The sequence below is a fragment of the Cydia splendana genome, chromosome 4, assembly GCF_910591565.1.
Source record: "Cydia splendana chromosome 4, ilCydSple1.2, whole genome shotgun sequence".
In the NCBI taxonomy this organism is placed as follows: Eukaryota; Metazoa; Arthropoda; class Insecta; order Lepidoptera; family Tortricidae; genus Cydia; species Cydia splendana.
In genome coordinates, this window is record NC_085963.1 from 4,029,426 (window position 1) to 4,052,350 (window position 22,925).

Genomic DNA, 22,925 nt, shown 5'->3' on the forward strand with positions numbered 1-22,925 from the left:
GTTAGCTGCAGAGATAACTCACACACCATGCATAGAAATATGTTTGCAGGGGGGGTCAACTAAGCTATCTGCAGCTGACTGTACAATTACCCAGAGCTAACAAGTAAATGTTTCAGGACAACAATATGAAACAAGAGAACTACCCTGCAGGCTTACTGCGCGCCAACTACGTGGTGGACCTGATGGTGAAACAGGGGCGGCTATTGCCGCGAGGGGGGGTGGACGCGAGACGTGTGTGCGGGTGTGATCCTTCGCAGCCCCTTTATACGTCGCACGCGGCTATGCCATGCTTCTGCAAGCCGGAGACTCGATAGATAATCTTATAAATGAGAATGTTACCCAAAAACATCTCGAAATGTTGACCCTTCGCAACCCAGTTTTAATTTATAAAGCGCGCGCGGTAACGGGATGCTTACCTACTCTGTCAGCCGGAGAGTCGCTAAATAATCTTCGAAACGAAAATGTTAACGGAAAACGACTGTCATTTTATTGTAAAAACGAAATTAGAGTTAGATCAAGAAAAGTCTGCATAGATTTTGATAGCCCACGCAGTCCAAGTGTTATTTGAAACGTCAAACTTTTATAAAATTATAACGTATAAATAACACTTGCACTGCGTGGGCTATCAAAATCGCTGCAGACTTCTCTTGGTCTAACTATAATGAATGTCCCGGAAGGACGATTCCCTACAACCGATAACATCCTCATACAGATTAATTGGGATGACACAAATGTTGAATTTTATAACAAAATCTAGTTAGTAAATGAGCAATTTATCACAATAAATTGTGCGCTAAAAATATAATACGGAAATGATAATATACCTATTCTAAAAACCAACCGGATCGACTGATATCATTGATCAAAGTATTAGGTCTTATCGAATTTATTCGAAATTTTGTATTAATCATATTTGATTAATTTCTTAATTTTCATTCTTTTATTTTTGACGTCTCCTTTAAATTGATTAATATCTTAGTACTTAATACAATATCAATTTTAAGTTTCTATTTTAATTTTTGTATGTTTCAAAGCTTTTATAAGCCGATGCTCGATTTAAATAAATACAATTAAAAAAATTATTCATTTTATACTTCTTTCGTTTATATTTATATTTAAGTTTCGTTTTTAATTAGTTTTATGTTGTTTGTTTTATTTTAATTATGAAATAAATTTGTATTCCCTATTACAAAATTACAATTGATAAAAACTTGTCATCTAGCTCATTATTGCATGTTTCATTGTTGCTCGTTATCAAGAAGAAAAATGTGGTCAAATAAAAAAAGTGGAAAGTATATTATTTGACAGTATAGTAAAACATCCTCTAAGAACAAATTAAATAACTTTCCTATGAAAATATTTTACATTGTGTTTTTTTTTACAACTAGTCACAACTATTTAAACTATAAACCATCCTTCCTTCCCTGGGTTTTTTTTGTATATAACATTCATTTCGTTTATAGTTTATTTCGTTTAAATAATAAAACATAACACATATCATCATTCTTTTAATTTCGTGTAAAGTACTTACCTAACTGGATGGTGTTTAGCAAAAATGAGTCATCCCACATCCATTTTGCAATAAAATGTCAACTTTAAGCGTCAATTTTTTGAGTTGACATCTTATTGAAAAATTAATGTGGGTTGACACATTATTGCTTATCAGCATCCAACTATACAAGATAGATTGATAATAAATAACTAAATACCTACCTACCTTTCAAGGCACATTACAAATAACACACGATTGCACAAAATGGACGGACAGACGATCACAAACATTAAACCTTAATTATATTATAAAAAAATGTCTTTTCATATTTAAATAACACAGGAAAAGTCGCTAAAAGGTTGTGACATAGCAAGCCGATTTCGCACGCACACATACACACTTTTTAGGATTGAGTCATTCTTCTCGATTTAAGAATGTGTGCGTGTCGTGTGTGTAGTGATTTTTTTGGCTTAACCGCATAATCTGTTACACAAAAATAATTGTTTCTTTTATGCAGCGGTTACTACTAATACTGACTCCGTCATAAATCATAATGTGGCCGACCGACCGTTCTACGTCACCCAAACGTGTTATCTCCGAATGAGCTGTTACATAAATGTAAACCTTAATACTATCACGATACGAGTACAGTTGCTTTTTAAACGACATTGTTGCTTTCCGCACGTGCCGAAGACGGGAACTGACTGCTATGCATAAAAGAAACAAAAAGTTTTGTTAACAAATTAAGGTTTAAGCATAAAAATCACCTCAGAAAATTTCGACTATAAACACTACAAAATAAGCTCGTAATGAAATCAGTGTACTAATTGTATACTCTGTATCTTTAGGTATTTTAATAAAAGTAATCAGTCTACCCTCAAATGGCTCCTTAAGATGAAACATTACACGATCAAATAATGTAGGTTCTGTGTAGGTTAAGTGAGGTCGTTGAGTAAATTATCTAGGCGGTTTTGTAATTGGTCGGTTAACCAATAAATGTTATAACTACCCGAAAATGTGCAAATTGTTTGTTTACTTTTATTTAAATACCTAAACATACAGACTATATTCTTAGCGACGCTACCTCTGCCTATTGTTCTGTGTGGCTAATACTATTATTACTATTTAATACGTGAAAAATAAGTAGTAAGCTGCATATTGCAAATGTAAGTTTATCATAATAAAGTTCTTATGGCTAACTTTACCTTTAAGGTAACATGTTAAATACTTAGTAAAATTTAACTTATAATTATAAACATATTTCTTTACGCATAGTATATAGTCCAACTAATCCAAGGCACTAAATTAGATTATGTTATTTCTCATCATTTTAAAAGAGACGTTACGTTATGGAGTATTTTGTGATATGGTGTTTACGCTAATTGCTCTGTAATTTAGTATAAAATGTAACGAAACTCACAAGTAAGTTTATATTTATTTTGAATTTTGAGTAAGTAAGGCAATTTTACTGTATACATAGTGTCCCTACCAGTGATAAAATTGGACTGACAGAGCATTTTAAGCTATCAAAATAGTTATTTACGATACAAGTGCGGAAAAGAGGAATTACCTATTGGCACGTGTATCGTACATTTTACAGTACATATGGCCTTTAAACTTTTGACATACGCACGAAAAGTGCTATTTTACGCACTAGTGCGGGAAAATAGGACCATATGTACTGAAAAAGCAATTTCGACAACTATCTTATGTAACTCGTATTTTGAATTTCGTATGCATTATTATGTTATAAGTTTTATCAGTCATCGTTTTACGTAAAACAGTCATATTGATTATCAAATCCAATATAATAACTCAGCATGCTTAAATAGTACATTTAAATTTTCGACATAGTTACGTAATGTGCTAATTATCGCACTAGTGCGGTAAATTAGTACCATATGTACTGTAAAATAATAACTGTGAATTGCGATATGGAATGCTGGTTAATACTGTCATAAATATTGTTAAGGTACAAACTGGCTCATAATGATGCTTAAACTATTAACGGTGGTATTACAAAAACAAAACAAGCAAGAAAAACAAATAATAGAAATAGTGTAGTAAATAAAGGTAGTGGACCCCGCAGTAATTCCTCAGCCAGAAAAAACTTTACAGTATGATAAAGTATCAATAAATAAAAAGTATTGTATAAATTTCTAAAGAATAATAATAATAGAATTAAAGTAAATACCTAAAGTCTTAAATCGTTAATATCTTTTTACGGAAAAATGCTCCGTTGAAACTTTCTTCACCAGACATATTCATGTTACGTATTGCAACAATATATGAAATATCAAAAAAAATATCCCAGCAGAAATACCAGTATTAATAAAATATAATTTTTTGGCGTGTCCTGGACCGGAAAAGTGCTCAGCCTAATTTTTACACTGGAATGCCATTTAATTGCCGTTTTATACCTACAAAATGAAAATCTAAAAAATTCCACTCTCAGTTTTTAATAGTTCTATAATACATACATTTGGGTACGCATTTTTTTTTTGATTTCTTTACCCACTGCGCTAAATTATATTCTAAGATCATATAAGAAGAAAAAAATGACAGAGCAATTTTCCGATGAAAATGAGCGTCAAAAAAGGGAATTCTCATAAAAAAATATTCTCATGTTTGACAAAAGTTTTAGATTTTTTTCTAGTATCACATACTGATACAAATAACTTATTTTGTAAAATTATTTTGGACTGAGGAATTACTCGGTTCAATATATAATCAGATTTGTGTTTTTACCTAACTTAGGAGTGTTTTTTTTTTGGATATTTATATGTTAGTCTCGTCTCATACTATACAATAACCAAGCTAAATTTCATCGACTGAGAAATTAATGCATGGGTCTCCATACAACAACTTGCTTCATTTACTACACTAAAAAGCAAGAAAATTATAACTTATCGTAAAATATTAATGAGTACAGGAAATATTAAGAGTTTGAGATAAATACAATCATGGCTTGAAGATAAAACTTGAAAATATAAAAAAAACTCTTCTATCTAACAAAATTTAACTAAAAGGAAATAATTGCTTTAATTTCAAACAATTGGTTTTTCGGTGCAATTTTGACACATTCACACAACGAGGGCAGAGCGGTGTGTGGCTCATAGCCGATGTAATTTGTGTGTGCACGAAATATAGACAGTGCGTGTTGGAGGGGCTGCCATCTCGTGACTTGAATCGAAAGCGAAAACAATTCACGCTTCTAAGCTTTCCTCTACGCCCATCTAGTGTCTAGGTCTGCCATCTAGTGGCTTGAATCTAAAAATGCAAATTCGACATAATGCTTCGCGCCAATGAATAGGGGGCTTCCGTGCTGCCGTCTACAGTTCATGCACGCTCCCTACCGGCTCGTTACGAAGTCAGTCCGTTATATTATATCAAACAACTTTGTCATCAGAAAAAGGCGCGAAATTCTAATTTTCTATGGACGATAACCTTTTGCGCCTGAATTTTTTTAATTTTCCGCTGGTTTAAACGGTGGTTTGCGGCACTCCCTTCACGATCTGCGTCCTGGAGCGCGCTCGGGGCAGCGGCGGCGCGGGCGCGGGCGCGGGCGAGCTGGAGACGAGGCCCTCCTTCAGGGACAGGGCGGAGCCTGTGGACGCGGCTGACGGCGGCCTAGTCGATAACGTGGCCAGCGTCGCCGGCTGGGACGTCTGTGGATAAAAAAAAAGTGTTAAAGACTCAGTTTTATTGGTCGATACGATACAGCGGTACGACTGGGGAAATTCGTAATAGCATGCCTTATAAAAATAACCCGTACCCCGCATGCGGGCCCCGTTGACCAATAAACATGGTTCCCCGAATGCGAACCATATAACTTACGTTATGGAAATCTCTCGTACCCCGCATGCGGGCCTGTCGACCGATTAAACTGAGCCAACGAAATCGCAATTTTCTGAAATAATGGAAAGTTTCGCCTCGGTGAATTCAACGCTCTGAAACACCGGACAGTCATTTCTTGTTATATATTTGTTACTGATATAATCTGTACGCTTCTCCGCAGTGACTTATATGGGTGGAGAAATGAGGTAGCAAAATGTTTTAAGCATTTAGGCGAGCCGTATGCTTGCCACCGACAAGGTGAGAGTCAGGATCGCGGGTGTACCTAAATAAAAATAAACAAAAAGCATACCATATTTTAGTACCTAATTTGTACTATTTGGTACCTCCTTTACAAAAATTAGTACCTCACGGTATTAAAAGTTATTACCAAAAAACATTACACCCGCCATTCTGACAGTCAGAATGGCGGGTGTATTTTATTACGCAATGATCCCGCGATTATTGATAAATTCTATAAAAGCCAAATTTTAGTACCTTTTTAGTACTTTCATATTCAATTATAAATTGAGCCATTTTATTTGTGGTTTCCGAGTTTTACTCATTTTACACTTTACATTGCTATTACAATTTTGCAGGCGCTGTAATTTTCCACCGTATCGATTTCGTTTTTAAGAAAAAACGCTACGCTACAACTATTGTTATTACGCCAGGATTTAGTACCTTTTACGTTTAATTTGTTACCTTTTCACGATTAATCTGTTAAGTTCAATTAACTATGAAAATTACGTCTTATACAAATGGCCAGGCGCCATATCATAGAATTCTTCATATGAAAAAATTCTGCTCTTCATTGTGCTTGTAATTGTGTACCTAATACCTAGTAAAAGTAGGTACTTTTAAGTATATGGTGATTAATGAAATAAAACCCGCAAATTATGTCTGTTTGTCGGTATATGACTTCTCGTCCCGTTGATGTCCTTTTTAGGGTTCCGTACCAAAAAAGTACAAAAGGAACCCTCATGGTGCGACTCTGTCCGTCTGTCCGTCCGTATGTCACATCGCTAAATATATCGAGAACTACGGAAGCTATCGATTTAAAATTTGGAATGATTATTTGTTTATGAATTTTTAATAATTATGGAAAATGCCCAATATAAAGAGAGGGCAAAATTTACAAGTCTATAGTTACTAGGTCGAGTAGGATATCATTTGAAAGCGCTCGAATTGAACATTACAAAACATTTCTTTTTCACACTGAAAAATAAATTTATATTTGAAGGAAAAATGTGAAAAACAAAACTATTAAGGTCAATGTGGCCAAATCCGTCAGAGGAGTAAATCCGTCCAACAACATTTGCGACTATTCTAACAACAGTATACACTTGCTGACTCGATCGCTAAAGCAGAGAGCATATTTAATACCAGTAGTCAAAAACAGATCACAACAGTAGTCAGAAACAGCGCTCAGTCGCCAGTAAATGAAAAAAAAAAATAACGCTATTAAAGTTCAGGTGCGCTCCGAACTTGACATCGAGCTAAGTGTGCTGCTCTGTTTTGTGAAGTTGGGATGAGACGATGTAAGTTAGGCCTTAATAATGGCTTATTTAGAATTTTAGACGATGCGAGAACTCGCATGCGAGTTTCATTACACTGCGGTTTTTGATCGGTCGGTTGAATTGGACGTAACCAACAGTCCGCAATGTAACTAAAATGCATGCGAGTTCGCGCGCAGCCTAAATCAGCCCTTAGTATGTTTATTATTGTTCGATATGCATGTTTATCGGTCTTTTTATCCATTTTACATTATAATCTCTTGGTGAGAAACCATGGGTGGTTAAAATTTGTGTTTACAAAACTATCGAGCTGACAAATCCGTCAATTACGAAACGGGAAAAATCGTCATGTGCCGGAATTTCCCTATTTCATATATTGCCAACCTTTTTTGATTTGACTCACTTAGGTAAGTATAACTCATATCATACTCATGCAGTGATGCGAGATTTTTACTGAATTGTCAAATTCCTCATATAAATTCGTGGTAGCTTTCGTATATCAATCTAAGATATCTGTGCTGTATTATTTAAAATTAAAAAGTAGATTTTATTTTTAAACTTTTTTTAAAGGTTTAATTTAAAAATAGGACGGATTTGCCCCAAGAATATATTTGGGAATAAAATCTAAATTTAACCTTAAATTGAGTTCACTTAGGTTTAGTTTCGATTAAGGGTATAGTGGTATTTATGTTCACTTGACGTAAGTACCTACATGACATGTTTGTAATACGTCACGATACAAGAAAAATCGTTGGTTGACAGAAATGCCCCAAACCCTAGGGAAAATCCGTCAACTGACATGTCTTTAAAAAAAAACATATTTAAATAACCAGCAGTACTAGGAGTTTAATATGAGTACCTTTATATAAATAAATAAAATATATAAATAATTAATATTGGGGACATCTTACACAGATCAACCTAGCTCCAAACTAAGCAAAGCTTGTACTATGGGTGCTAGGCGACGATATACATACTTATATAGATAAATACATACTTATATACATAGAAAACACCCATGACTCAGGAACAAATATTAGTGTTCATCACACAAATAAATGCCCTTACTGGGATTCGAACCCAGGACCATCGGCTTCGCAGGCAGGGTCACTACCCACTAGGCCAGACTGGTCGTCTATATCTCTTAGGTTAAATAAATGCTTAATCTATTACAGTGATAAGGTTTATTAAAAAGTTAATATCATCATAGTTATGACCGGCCAAAGTGAACTTAAACTATGACGGAAATGCCCTCATTGACCTTAAATCCCCCCCCCCCCACACCCCCTAAGTATCCCCGAAAAACCAACATACATACAGTGAGTATTTTAGTTACTAAACGTGTCTGAACACCAAAAATTTAGTCGAGAAGACTAGTAAGAGTGGTGGAGTGAGGCCACGGGGAGGCTCACTCGCCAGAAAAAATAGAACAAAATGGATCCATTCGACTAATTTACTGACTAATCTACTCGACTAAATTGTTGGTGTTCAGACACGTAATACTCGCAACTCGCCACTCGACTATGTAGTCCGAACTAGGCTAGACATTGATACTCAAGGCGGTTTGTGTACAAGTGGCTTAACCGCGAAACGCAAAAATCGAAACTTCGTTATCTGCCTCTCTATCGATCGAATATGCAAGAGTGATAGAGAGGCAGAAACCGAACTTTTGATTTTCGTGTTTCGCGGTAGGCCCTGTGTTGGTGCTAGTGACGCCCTCTACGCAGAGTTTTGCGTAATATTCCCTGTGGGGTCGCTTTCCGTGCCATATTCATACTCAGACACAGCGACCTTGTCAGAAGAAAAACTGTACCAAGACGATAGAAAAACATCATGTAATAGTTAAATGAAATAATTGCTTGTATTTCTAAAAGGTATGTATTTCAATCGTATGTCTTCTTAGCAAAATCAACGGGATCCCACAAAGAAGTATATTCATCACACTAATATACCGACAAACAGACATAATTTGCGGGTTTTATTTGATTAATCAGTAATCACGATATACTTAAGAGTAGGTATAGGTACACGGTACGCGGAATTTTTTCATAGGAAGAATTCTTTGACATCGCGCCTGGCCATTTGTAAGAGGTAATTTTCATAGTTAATTGAACTTAACAGATTAAACGTGAAAAGGTAACAAATTAAACGTAAAAGGTACTAAATCCTGGCGTAATAACAATAGTTGTAGCGTAGCGTTTTTTCTTAAAAACGAAATCGATACGGTGAAAAATCGAAGCGCCTGTAAAATTGTAATAGCAATGTAAAGTGTAAAATGAGTAAAACTCGGAAACCACAAATAATGTGGCTCAATTTATAAATGAATATGAAAGTACTAAAAAGGTACTAAAATTTGTCTTTTATAGAATTTATCAATAATCGCGGGATCATTGCGTAATAAAATACACCCGCCATTCTGACTGTCACAATGGCGGGTGTAACGTTTTTTGGTGATAACTTTTAATACCGTGAGGTACTAATTTTTTTAAAGGAGGTACCAAATAGTACAAATTAGGTACTAAAATATGGTATGCTTTTTGTTTATTTTTATCTAGGTACACCCGCCATCCTGACTCTCACCCGACAAGATATAAGTAAATAAAAACTCACAGCGCGGCTGAGGGTGGGCGGAGTGTGAGGTTTCTTGACGGGCACGTCGCGGTACTCGTAGATATTGTCGCGCGACCGCGTCGCGTTGTCGATGCCACTTTCGTCTAATTCGGGAACCATGAAAATGTCGCCGTCGTAGAAGCGGTCAGATTCTCTGTAATAACAGAATTTTGTTAACATAGAAACTATTTCAATTGATTGACCTAAACACTGTAGTAAAAGAAATAGTCTACGAAAAATCGTGTTGCTAATTATGGCGCTTTATACAGTAAATCTGCACATATTGCGCCATCTACTTCACGTGTCTATATCGCAGCACAATTTTTGTAGGTACTGGTTTCTTGACATTAAAAGCATGGGTATAAAAAATGCTCACTCATTACAAAATGGCAAAAAATATAAAAATAAACCAAATTAAGTGTTCAAATTCATCAAATTTACATGCACAAACCAAATTGCAAACATAAAGGGGCCCACTGATTAACAGTCCGCCGGACGGTATCGGCCTGTCAGTTGTTCGTAATTGTTAAAATTTTGTTCTAATTGACAGGCCGATACCGTCCGGTGGACTGTTAATCAGTGGGCCCCTTTACACGAGCAAACTTGACAGATTGAAATGATACAAATAGAAACTTTATAAAAAGCTCGTAAAAAACGAGTGAAACACATCATTTTGTAATACTTTACACCTACATTGCCGGTAGTAATTTCCATTTTGGAGGTAAAGCCCTGTGTGAAATATAAAATGTATTAGAAATTTGTATACAGATTACAAGTTGCATCTATGCATTGTGCGTGGTGCAACCCGCACCTAATGTTGTTTCCTTGGAGGCCCTAATATTTTTAACAGACTATATACCTATTCAAAAGTACCTCTTAGCACTTTTTTATTATTTGTCCTAACATTTCGAACGTGATAATACGTTCTTGGTCGCAGGCAGACTGGCAAGAAATTTTATCAACATTTCTAGCTACAAATCCTGTCCCCTGTCTCCTGTTTTAATTTAAGTAATAACAATTATGATTTTAATAATAATGAAAGGAGATAGTGTTCATTTAAATCAATTTACCTTTTAGCATTCCGCCACAACATACAGCATACGACAACCAACACGATGAGCAGGAGACACGCTACCGACACAGTCCAAAAGGCAATTTGGAGCGGTTGCTTCGGCTCCCACCAATACTGAAAACAAAACAAAGCTTAGAAATAAATGAAAAGCGGAACAATTCAGTCTCGGGCGAGAGTCGAACTCGCGACTCTGGATCACTAGCCCATCGCGCTGCCAACTGAGCTACCGAGACTTCACTAGATGACAGCGGATATTTCCACCATATCACTCATGCGCCTTAGGGTGGTATTCTATCTGTCCAATATTTTGGTCCAATATCATTGCGTCTCACTCTCTAATTAAGCAAAATGTGAGATAAAATACACATTGGCCAGGTGGAATACCCTAGGGAGGCGTCACTAGCGACATCTACCGTAAGTGCATTGAGCATTACACTTCTTAAACGGCTACCGTAGTTCCGTCATATTGGAAATTCACCGGTAACGATGCGTTTCTGATGCAGACGTTTTTGCTAAATACCTACAGTATTAATTTAGTGTTGTGTTACGCGTTGAATTTTATTTCTCGATACACATATTAGAATAAAGAATTAGGTAATAGCAATAGGTATGGCTGTTTCATTATTCTAACGTAACGTATAATTTAAACTTGGAGAACGTTTATTTTTATTTTACTACAACAATACGATAATGGGTAGTAAATTGGCCAATCGAAATGTCACTGCCAACACAGCTGTACTGTTCTCTGATAGATACTGACCTCAGTAATAGGAGGGTAGATCGGCACGAACCGGCCCACTACCGTTGGTAAATACATCGTCCAGAATGCCAGTTCGGTCTGTCGGTAGTCGAGCCGTATGGTGGAGTTGTATGGTGTATTTGCTTGTCTACGGATTGTTACCTCAGTGATCGGGGGGTAGGTTGGCACAAACCGGCCTACTACCGTTGGTAGATACATTGTCCAGAAGGCCAGTTCAGTCTGTCGGTAGTTGAGCTGGATGGTTGAGTTGTATGTGGTGTTGAGTTGAGGTAAAGGTGTGTTTACTTGTCTACGGATAGTTACCTCAGTGATCGGAGGGTAGGTTGGCACAAACCGGCCTACTACCGTTGGTAGATACATTGTCCAGAAGGCCAGTTCGGTCTGTCGGTAGTTGAGCTGGATGGTAGAGTTGTATGTGGTGTTGAGGTTGAGGTAACGGTATTTGCTTGTCTACGGATAGTTACCTCAGTGATCGGAGGGTAGGTTGGCACAAACCGGCCTACTACCGTTGGTAAATACATTGTCCAGAAGGCCAGTTCGGTCTGTCGGTAGTTGAGCTGGATGGTTGAGTTGTATGTGGTGTTGAGGTTGAGGTAACGGTATTTGCTTGTCTACGGATAGTTACCTCAGTGATCGGAGGGTAGGTTGGCACGAACCGGACCACTACCGTTGGTAGATACATCGTCCAGAAGGCCAGTTCGGTCTGTCGGTAGTTGAGCTGGATGGTTGAGTTGTATGTGGTGCTGAGGTTGAGGTAACGGTATTTGCTTGTCTACGGATAGTTACCTCAGTGATCGGAGGGTAGGTTGGCACGAACCGGCCCACTACCATTGGTAGATACATCGTCCAGAAGGCCAGTTCGGTCTGTCGGTAGTTGAGCTGGATGGTCGAGTTGTACGTGGTGTTGAGGTTGAGGTAGCGGAGTTGACCTTCTGTCGCTTGTTCGAAGTGCACGCCGAGAATTCTTGTGCGGGTTGGGTTGCTGAAAGATTATAATTATTAACTTATTTTGACTGATCACCGGTGGACCTTGTAAAATGATAATTAAATTTGTGTGCATTTTAGTCTGTAAGGGTGGTATTCCAACTGTCAAATTTTTAGGGTTCCGTACCCAAAGGGTAAAAACGGGACCCTATTACTATGACTCCGCTGTCCGTCCGTCCGTCCGTCCGTTACCAGGCTGTATCTCATGAACCGTGATAGCTAGGCAGTTGAAATTTTCACAGATCATGTATTTCTGTTGCCGCTATAACAACAAATACTAAAAAGTACGGAGCCCTCGGTCTCGCACTTGTCCGGTTTTTTTGTCCAATGTGTATTTTGTCTCACATTTTGCTTAATGGGAGAGTGAGACGAAAGGACATTGGACCAAGATATTGGACAGATGGAATACCACCATAAGATGGGTCTTAGTTGTCTGATAGTAAATGATATTTGTTTGAAAACCGTCTCAAATTAAATCGCAATCAACTCACCCAAATCTCGCGAAATCCGAGAACGCCTTCATAAAGAAATGGCTCATATTCCGATCATTCGGCGTCCACATCTGCCTCTCGATCCTCTGCTTCCTCGGGAAGAACTCTAGGTCCATGAACGGAGCCCCAGTTAGGAAGTAATGTTCGATGTCATGTGAGTACTGTCTCCATTGGGGCCAGTTGTAGGATTCTACTGTTGTGTTCAGGACGTACATGTAGACAGGGACTTTTTGTTCGAGGAGGAGTTTCACCATCTTGTCGGTAGGTGCGCGGTATAGAAAGTCCGAAAGGAGCTGTGAATATAGACAGACAGAAGATAGAACAGTCCTTATTTTAGATGATACAATTTCAGAAACACAATTGATTATAGAGGCAGACAGCAGGCGGTCTTATCGCTAAAGAGCGATCTTCTGATTCGGCAGGTTGCCCCGGACTCGCCGAAACACGGCACTCTTCGGCCAGAAGTCCGTGAGTCGGCCAGACGTTGTGAGGACTTATATCGCTTTACTGGTACACACTTAAATGACATACTAATGTTACTTTTTAAAGGAGACATTCCTTTATTTTTATAAAAACTTTTTACAAAAAAAAGCAAACCGACTTCAAAAAGGATGAAATAAAATATTATCCTTTTTGAAGTCTATGCGTTACCAACTGATATGTTTGAAGTCGGTGCCAAGCCAAATTTTGAAGCATACCATGATTTTGGTGCGATTCGATAAGGATGTACCTACGTTGGATTGCCTTACACGACGACAATGAACGTACTTTCTGTAGGTACAGTCGACGTTAAAAATATGTTTACACTTTTCGCCTTATTACAAAGGAGTAAGGTGCAAAAGTGTAAATATATCTTTGACGTCGATTGTATCTAAAGCCCCCTCCAGACTATGCGCGTGAATCGCGGGCGAAGCCGCGAACGCGAGTGTGGAGTCGATTTCGCAGGTCTGCGTTCAGGACTCCACACTCGCGTTCGCGGCTTTGCGCCGCGATTCGCGCACGAGTGTGGAGGAGGCTTAAGAACACACCTCAGAACACACGATCAAACCTTCTTGGCGCAGTCTGTACCATGTTTGTCGGCACATTAGTGGAAATCCAATGCATTTTTTTTCGTCGTATTTTTTAAAGAGCATTTCTTACTAATGCTCGAACAGTATAGCACGCAAGTGTGAGATTGGGACTGAGTAATTTCCCGTCCCTTATCCAGAGGACTACATTTCAAAATATAAAACAATTTAAGAAATTTACCTTCTTGCCAAATTTGACCTAAACCGGTTCAGTTGTTTAGCCTTGAAAAGGCGACAAAGAGGCAGACAAAATTACTTACATATTTGTAATAGTTATTAGTGCAGTTCTAATGGGATTTATAGCCATAAAGCTGATTATTTTGACTGGTATTGTTACTACTTGGCTTGGCACCGACTTCAAACATATCAGTTGGTAACGCATAGACTTCAAAAAGGATAATATTTTATTTCATCCTTTTTGAAGTCGGTTTGCTTTTTTTTGTAAAAAGTTTTTATTTTTCCATTTTTAGTTTTAACGCATTGTTAAGAGCGCGACGCATGAATGAATAACAAGATCATGTTTAACACTAAATTCGTGTACCTATTACTTTAATAAATATGTATGTAATCAGGAATTTTCTCGAGTCCGTCTGGGAAATTATAATTCCTGTCACTACTACACTAAATCCATCCTCCGCCCCGCCACTGGCCCAATCCCTCAACGCCCCGATCACTCAACCTCACAGCGCATCAACCCCTGATCCAGGAACCCCTCGACCCTGAACCAGGAATTTTCTCGAGTCCGTCTGGGAAATTACAATTCCTGTCAACTAAATCCATCCGCCCGCCCCGCCACTGACCCAATCCCTCAGCCCCCCGATCACTCAACCTCACAGCACATCAACCCCTGATCCAGGAACCCCTCGATCCTGAACCAGCAACCCTTCAACCGCCATTCCCCGACCCGTTAATCTCTGACCCCTTAACTCCTAACCCTAACCCCCGATCAGTAGCCTTATCAGCTTACCACGAGTTTGACATTGATATATTCGCTAGCATGTGTGTAACTTACTTCCTATGCATCTCGCTCGTACTAACCTTAGTGTGAGCGAGATGCATAAAAAGTTACATGTAGATGCATAAGACGTTAGCGAATATGTCAATGTCAAACTTGTGGTAAGGCTACAGTTGCAGTACATCAAATTGGTGGTTTTCGGAAGCAAATGCCCGAGTTACTTTAGAAAACCCCGAAATCACTTAACACGTGCCTTTAAAAATTGAGGAGTTCCCTCAATTCCTCATGGATTCCATCATCAGACCAGAACCAAAAATAATACGGAAACACCTTGGAGGTAACTTCTTCCAAACAAAAAAAGAATTACTCAAATCGGATCACAGGTGCCGGAGTAATCGGTGAACATACTTACATTTAAAGAAATCATCATCATTATCATCAAAATAATCATCATCATCAGGTCTACTTCATCAAATTAGTGGTTTTCGGGAGAAAATGCTCGAGTTGCTTAAGAAAACGCCCAAAACACCATGCATGTGCCTTTAAAAATTGAGGAGTTCCCTCAATTCCTCATGGATCCCATCATCAGAACAGAACCAAATTAAAATGGGACCAACTCGGAGGTAGCTCCTTTCAAACAAAAAAAGAATTACTCAAATCGGACTACGGATGTCGGAGTAATCGGTGAACGTACATAGAAAAAAAAAAAAAAAAATAGCCACAACCGAATACAGAACCTCCTCCTTCTATGAAATTGAAGTCGGTTAAAAAAGAAACAAAACTGCATTCAAAGATTTTCTAAAACTCGCTTGCTTCGCCCGGGACTCGAACCGACTAAAAAAAACGACCAAAATATAAACACTCGCAATTTTATTCTACTAGTCGATACAGTTAACGTTAATGATAACTTTTTTCAAGAAACATTAGGTCTTACACTCGTCTGTCGTATAAAATATCCATAAAATCTAATATTTAGTACTCAAGATTTTTTTAGACAAGCCAAATTGAAGAAAAAAAGAAAAATCTTTAAATGCAGTTTTGTTTCTTTTTAAAAACAAAGGAATGTCTCCTTTAAGTAAAATGAGCCAACTTAAGGATTTAAGGTAGTTTCCCTCCAGGGCCCGACTTATCTTTCCACACTGTATACCCTATATATATATATATATACAATGGCCTTGTTTAATAAATTAGGCTTTTGGCTATATTATTTAAAATAAGTTTTATAAGTGTCTCTAGTGTTTAGGTATAAGGACACTTACGTGCACATATTGGTCCCTGATGGCGCTGACGTTGTGCGGCTCAGGGTGGTACGTGTACATGTATCGGATCGCTTCGTACACTCCCCGCGGGTTCAGCGTGTAGTTGTACCGCTTTACCAGCTCTTGCACTTTCTGGTTGAACCACGTCTCTGATATCTCGAAGTTGGGGGCTAGAGATTGGTTGTTATCTGTGGACAAAGAAAGTTATTTTATGTAAATTTACTGTTCTTTCATGAGCCGTATAGCGCATACGGTCCCTTGACGGTTAGATGGTGATGAGTGCAAAATTTGTTTTAATCTTTTAAACGAACCGTGACAAAAGTTGAGATAACTTTAGGAAAAAGAAATTCATTTTTCTGTAGTCTTTGGGTAGGTGCCAGGTGGATAACCACAAATAAGTTTGGGTAGGATATAAAACATTACCCCTGATGTGTTCAGTGACAGTGACCTTTAATATCTAATTTCTTCAGATGAGTTTTGAATCCGTAAAAATATTTGATCACCTTATTTTGGCCTTATTAATAAAGGCGCTACAAGTCTCAATTAGCTATTAATCGTTTGTCTTAATCTGTAATTTTGATTTAAACATAAATTAACTAATTTAGGCTTTTATTGTTTTATGAATGAAGGGGTTTATCATGGTACGTTGGCCTTGTTTTACATGTACTCACACAGCACGTAGGCCGCCTCCTGCGTGGTGACGCCGGTCATGTATCGCAGCGCGGGGTGGAACTGCCTCCTGCGGATGAGGTCTTCAGGCATGGCGTCCAGGAATGCCAGTCGCGTCTCCAACCCTCGTGGTATCCTACAACCTGTCTACATGTACTCACACAGCACGTAGGCTGCCTTCTGCGTGGTGACGCTGGTCATGTATCGCAGCGCGGGGTTGAACTGCCTCCTGCGGATGAGGTCTTCAGGCATGGCGTCCAGGAATGCTAGTCGCGTCTCCTTCCCTCGTGGTATCCTACAACCTGTCTACATGTACTCACACAGCACGTAGGCTGCCTCCTGCGTGGTGACGCCGGTCATGTATCGCAGCGCGGGGTTGAACTGCCTCCTGCGGATGAGGCACAGAACACCGCCTCTAGAAACCTAATATTGGCCATTTTGTTCCCGACGCAAATCACCAAACTGTGTGGTGCGGGAGGGGTGCTCACGGCATTGCGATTGGTCGTTTTAAACATGGCGCGCTGACACGTGTAAATGTAGGGATGGGACATGTTCATTACAGGTAGTGGGTACTGCTACCAGTGACATCGAAATTTATTGTGGTAAAATTGTTACCAATTTAGTATACTTAGAGTAAACTTACTTAATAATTATACTTATTGATTAATTTAATATTTCATTAAGTAATTTAACAATATACCTGAATTTTTTACTTAACATATTAGGGCACTTAACATATGTTTAAAGTACCCAGAACTTGAATTTTAAAGTTTAGAATTTTTATATTATTTCCACTCAGAATCGCAATCTCTTTCGATACGAGAAAAAAGTGTCGCCAAAATCTCATACAATTATTTTCTTTTGTCCGATTTATTAAGGTCATAGAAGGTTGTATTGAAAACATATTCAAATGGACCAATAACATATGCTTATTACAAATCAACTCCGAGTTCTCTCGCACTTCTTTGAAGTTCATCATCAGGTCCATCTCGTGACATGAGACCTAACTGCTCACCTAGAGGATTCTAAATAACCCATACAACATATGTCTATCACAAACCAACACCGAGTTCCCTCGAACTTCTTTGAAGTTCATCATCAGGTCCATCTCGTGACATGAGACCTAACTGCTCACCTAGAGGATTCTAAAAAACCCATACAACATATGTCTATCACAAACCAACACCGAGTTCCCTCGCACTTCTTTGGAGTTCATCATCAGGTCCATCTCGTGACATGAGACCTAACTGCTCACCTAGAGGATTCTAAATAACCCATACAACATATGTCTATCACAAACCAACACCGAGTTCCCTCGCACTTCTTTGAAGTTCATCATCAGGTCCATCTCGTGACATGAGACCTAACTGCTCACCTAGAGGATTCTAAATAACCCATACAACATATGTCTATCACAAACCAACACCGAGTTCTCTCGCACTTCTTTGAAGTTGATCATCAGGTCCATCTCGTGACATGAGACCTAACTGCTCACCTAGAGGATTCTAAAAAACCCATACAACATATGTCTATCACAAACGAACACCGAGTTCCCTCGAACTTCTTTGAAGTTCATCATCAGGTCCATCTCGTGACATGAGACCTAACTGCTCACCTAGAGGATTCTAAAAAAACCCATACAACATATGTCTATCACAAACCAACACCGAGTTCCCTCGAACTTCTTTGAAGTTCATCATCAGGTCCATCTCGTGACATGAGACCTAACTGCTCACCTAGAGGATTCTAAAAAACCCATAAACATATGTCTATCACAAACCAACACCGAGTTCCCTCGCACTTCTTTGGAGTTCATCATCAGGTCCATCTCGTGACATGAGACCTAACTGCTCACCTAGAGGATTCTAAATAACCCATACAACATATGTCTATCACAAACCAACACCGAGTTCCCTCGCACTTCTTTGAAGTTCATCATCAGGTCCATCTCGTGACATGAGACCTAACTGCTCACCTAGAGGATTCTAAATAACCCATACAACATATGTCTATCACAAACCAACACCGAGTTCCCTCGCACTTCTTTGAAGTTGATCATCAGGTCCATCTCGTGACATGAGACCTAACTGCTCACCTAGAGGATTCTAAAAAACCCATACAACATATGTCTATCACAAATAGGGCTTGCAAATATTCGAAACTTTCAGGTATTCGAATATTCGACTTTTTCTCACGACATATTCGAATATTCGAATAATAAGAAATAAAAAATAAGAAAAAGACCGAGAAATCGGTTTATTATCGTTTTATTTAAAAGCTTATTTCACATATTGCTAAAACTAATGATATTTTCCAGAAATCCACTTAATTGACTAGATTTTATCATCATACTATGAGATGCTCACATTTATAAAAACAAGTAAAACGCCAAAATAAGACGTATTCAATATTTCTAGATAAAACTTTTATAAATGCGCCGTTGAGTGAAATAATATAACTTTAATCATCTAAACCAAACCTAGGTATGTAAGAAATTTTTTTTAGTAGGTAATTATTTTCTGATTTAAATTAACTTGTAGTCACTCAGAGGCCTTAATTAATGGTCGGCTTGATTATATAATATTGGAATATTTAAGGGAAAAAGTTAGTTGACTACTGGATTATTTGTCAGCTAAAGGTGCATAGTTAGATTACCTAGTTGGGCACTTGGGCAGGTTTGGTATGATCAAATTTGAGAATTGCGATAAGTGCGGGCAAGGTTTAGTCTTAATAAACAGAATGACCCTTTAACTTAAAACTTATGCACCGTAAAATAACATACTTTTTGATTTCGTTTTCTTTCAAATTGAGTTAGGTTTCACTGTATTCACGAAGTCTATCGAGAGGAATACAGTAAAAATATTATTTCCTTCGTATTTGGGTACCTACCATTACTCATTCACTGTAAATACCCGGAAAACACACAGAAACTGTAACTGCAGCGGATTAAATAGATTTTTTATAGTAATAAAAAATATTCGAATATTCGAAACCTGAGCGGCCGAATATTCGAATATCAAAACAGGCCGAATATTCGACAAATTCGAATATTCGAATATTCGAATTGCAAGCCCTAATCAATCACAAACCAACACCGAGTTCCCTCGAACTTCTTTGAAGTTCATCATCAGGTCCATCTCGTGACATGAGACCTAACTGCTCACCTAGAGGATTCTAAAAAACCCATACAACATATTTCTATCACAAACCAACACCGAGTTCCCTCGCACTTCTTTGAAGTTCATCATCAGGTCCATCTCGTGACATGCGGCCTAACTGCTCCGCTGGCCTAGAGGATTCTAAAAAAAACTTACACAACATGTTACCTATATATTATGTCTAAAATGGTACAATACGGTATGACGAAGCACGATGTTTCCGCAACTGAAAAACCATCATCGTCACATCACTAGTCGAAAGGGAAAGGGATAGCGCATTGCATTTTCAAGTTGACAAAAAGGGACGGACATACTTCGCTTCTGCTTACTGACCAGTATAAAATGAACCCCGCGGACAAGAAACATTATTCAATGAAATAATGAATTTCGCTTTCCTGTGGGATGTTATTCCATCTGTTTTGTAAGTAGAAGTCTTAGATGACTTGCCACACCATTTTACGCTGCAATATCCCATGATTTCCCAATGAATTCAATAGTTTACGATTTATTTTCTTAGACTCGTGCACACTGCTAACAGGTCGTAACCTTGGGCGCAACTGATCGGAGCGGCGCGCGAACAATCTTATATTTGACCTATACACCATACGGGCGGTGACCGCGAGTCGTCCTATAAGCTCGGTCTATAGGGGTTGGTCTGTGGGATGAGGTCTTCAGGCATGGCGTCCAGGAATGCCAGTCGCGTCTCCAACCCTCGTGGTATCCTGTAGTATATAACCTGTCTACATGTACTCACACAGCACGTAGGCCGCCTCCTGCGTGGTGACACCGGTCATGTATCGCAGCGCGGGATTAAACTGCCTCCTGCGGATGAGGTCTTCAGGCATAGCGTCCAGGAATGCCAGTCGCGTCTCCAACCCTCGTGGTATCCTGTAGTATATAACCTGTCTACATGTACTCACACAGCTCGTAGGCCGCCTCTTGCGTAGTGACACCGGTCATGTATCGCAGCGCGGGGTTGAACTGCCCCCTGCGGATGAGGTCTTCAGGCATGGCGTCCAGGAATGCCAGTCGCGTCTCCAACCCTCGTGGTATCCTGTAGTATATAACCTGTCTACATGTACTCACACAGCACGTAGGCCGCCTCCTGCGTAGTGACACCGGTCATGTATCGCAGCGCGGGGTTGAATTGCCTCCTGCGGATGAGGTCTTCAGGCATGGCGTCCAGGAATGCCAGTCGCGTCTCCAACCCTCGTGGTATCCTGTAGTATATAACCTACCTACATGTACTCACACAGCACGTAGGCTGCCTCCTGCGTGGTGACGCCGGTCATGTATCGCAGCGCGGGGTTGAACTGCCTCCTGCGGATGAGGTCTTCAGGCATGGCGTCCAGGAATGCCAGTCGCGTCTCCAACCCTCGTGGTATCCTGTAGTATATAACCTGTCTACATGTACTCACACAGCACGTAGGCCGCCTCCTGCGTAGTGACACCGGTCATGTATCGCAGTGCGGGGTTGAACTGACTCCTGCGGATGAGGTCTTCAGGCATGGCGTCCAGGAATGCCAGTCGCGTCTCCAACCCTCGTGGTATCCTGTAGTATATAACCTGTCTACATGTACTCACACAGCACGTAGGCCGCCTCCTGCGTAGTGACACCGGTCATGTATCGCAGCGCGGGGTTGAACTGCCTCCTGCGGATGAGGTCTTCGGGCATGGCGTCCAGGAAGTGCCAGTCTCGTTCCCTCCAGCCCTCGTACCAGCCGTCTGCAGGGTATGTGAAGTTGTTCTCGTAGACTGGACCCCAGGGGATGAAGCCGACGTGAGGCTAAAAGATGAAAAAAATAAATATTATAAACACAGTGCAAGGTTTCTCAAAGTGGGGTACAAAAACCCTCAGAGGTGACCGTAGAGAGTGCACGAAAAGACAGCATTTGACAGGTGAAGTACAAATTCAGCGATACCCTTCTCGTAGAAGCTGCGACTTTGACGGAGACCGTTGACCGGTTTCCACGAAGAGTCGATAGGGCAGCCGAGTAGACGGCCGAACACGAGCGCGGTCTTCCAATCAACTCATATAAGGACAGGCTGGTAAAATATCTCAAATTCAGCGTTCCTCAACTCGTAAAAGCTGCGATCTTGACGCAGACAGTTGACCAGCTTCCACGAAGAGTCGAAAGGGCAGCCGAGTAGACGGACAAACACGAGCGAGGTCTTCCAATTAACTCATATAAATAGAGGCTAGTAAAATACCTCAAATTCAGCGTTCCCCAGCTCGTAGAAGCTGCGACCTTGACGCAGACAGTTGACCAATTTCCATGAAGAGTCAATGGGACAGCCCAGTAGACGGCCGAACACGAGCGAGGTGTTTTGCACGCGAAACTTGTCTTCTATCATCGCCCAGTCTGCGAGCGCTGAGCCGCTCTGTAATAGATAGTTAAATCCTGCTATTCTGGTTTATAAATAAATGGGTTTTAGAACGCGTTGATATACAATCGAAAAACATTAGATATTCTTTACTTATATTCTGCATCGTTTTTCTATGTTAATATTTTCGCATATGCGCGTCACTTGCGGCTTTGGGATGAGTACAGTCAGCAAAACTATTACCTTAGCACCACTGCATACATATTAGCTGACTGTGCATTAGTTATTTGACAATTGAGACATCAAATAGTTATGAAAATTAGTGCATACGATAGTGCACATTTTCGCCACATCGAGACCAATCTCGACCAGTACCTAATATTTAAAGTATGGCGGTTAAATGCGTACGACCACGCACGTTTGCATAAGAAATAAATCGAAGTCGAACCGTGAGGGCTCCTACGCGGCAACTTAGTTATTATTCGTTTTTTTAAACGTTTACCTGAGCTATGATGCCGGTGACTATATCCCTTGTGGTCGGCGCTAAGGCCAACAAACCAGCAGAGGCGGCGCCTGCGCCTGGCCCGAAAAGGGTGATGGAATTGCGGTCCCCATTGAACGGATCTACAACATGGAATGCGATTATACTAAAAAGGACTACGGTTGTTCCCAAATGAGGGATTCGAGTGGTAAGTAATTACTGTCGTTAGGGCATATATCAAACAAGCTCTT

The 22,925-nt window shown here is 39.6% G+C and overlaps 2 protein-coding genes and 1 non-coding gene across 3 annotated transcripts in view; 1 reads left to right on the forward strand and 2 right to left on the reverse strand.

The window, feature by feature from the left end:
- LOC134789692 (armadillo repeat-containing protein 3-like) overlaps positions 1-1,420 on the forward strand; it is a 41,948-nt gene extending 40,528 nt beyond the window's left edge. Inside the window, exon 16 of the mRNA XM_063760298.1 lies at positions 117-1,420. Coding sequence (XP_063616368.1) covers positions 117-314 — 198 coding nt within the window. The 3' untranslated portion in view covers positions 315-1,420. The remainder of the gene's footprint in view (positions 1-116) is intronic.
- A 3,539-nt stretch (positions 1,421-4,959) lies between these two features.
- The window catches only part of LOC134789730 (cholinesterase), a 28,262-nt gene continuing 10,296 nt past the window's right edge, over positions 4,960-22,925 (reverse strand). Inside the window, exons 7-15 of the mRNA XM_063760363.1 lie at positions 22,696-22,817; positions 22,080-22,250; positions 21,453-21,654; positions 16,042-16,229; positions 12,761-13,053; positions 12,072-12,267; positions 10,524-10,639; positions 9,454-9,607; positions 4,960-5,160 (exon numbers count right to left, since the gene is read on the reverse strand). Coding sequence (XP_063616433.1) covers positions 4,975-5,160; positions 9,454-9,607; positions 10,524-10,639; positions 12,072-12,267; positions 12,761-13,053; positions 16,042-16,229; positions 21,453-21,654; positions 22,080-22,250; positions 22,696-22,817 — 1,628 coding nt within the window. The 3' untranslated portion in view covers positions 4,960-4,974. The remainder of the gene's footprint in view (positions 5,161-9,453; positions 9,608-10,523; positions 10,640-12,071; positions 12,268-12,760; positions 13,054-16,041; positions 16,230-21,452; positions 21,655-22,079; positions 22,251-22,695; positions 22,818-22,925) is intronic.
- Positions 10,687-10,758, reverse strand: Trnat-agu (transfer RNA threonine (anticodon AGU)). The gene has a single exon. It is a non-coding gene; the product is annotated as a tRNA-Thr (tRNA).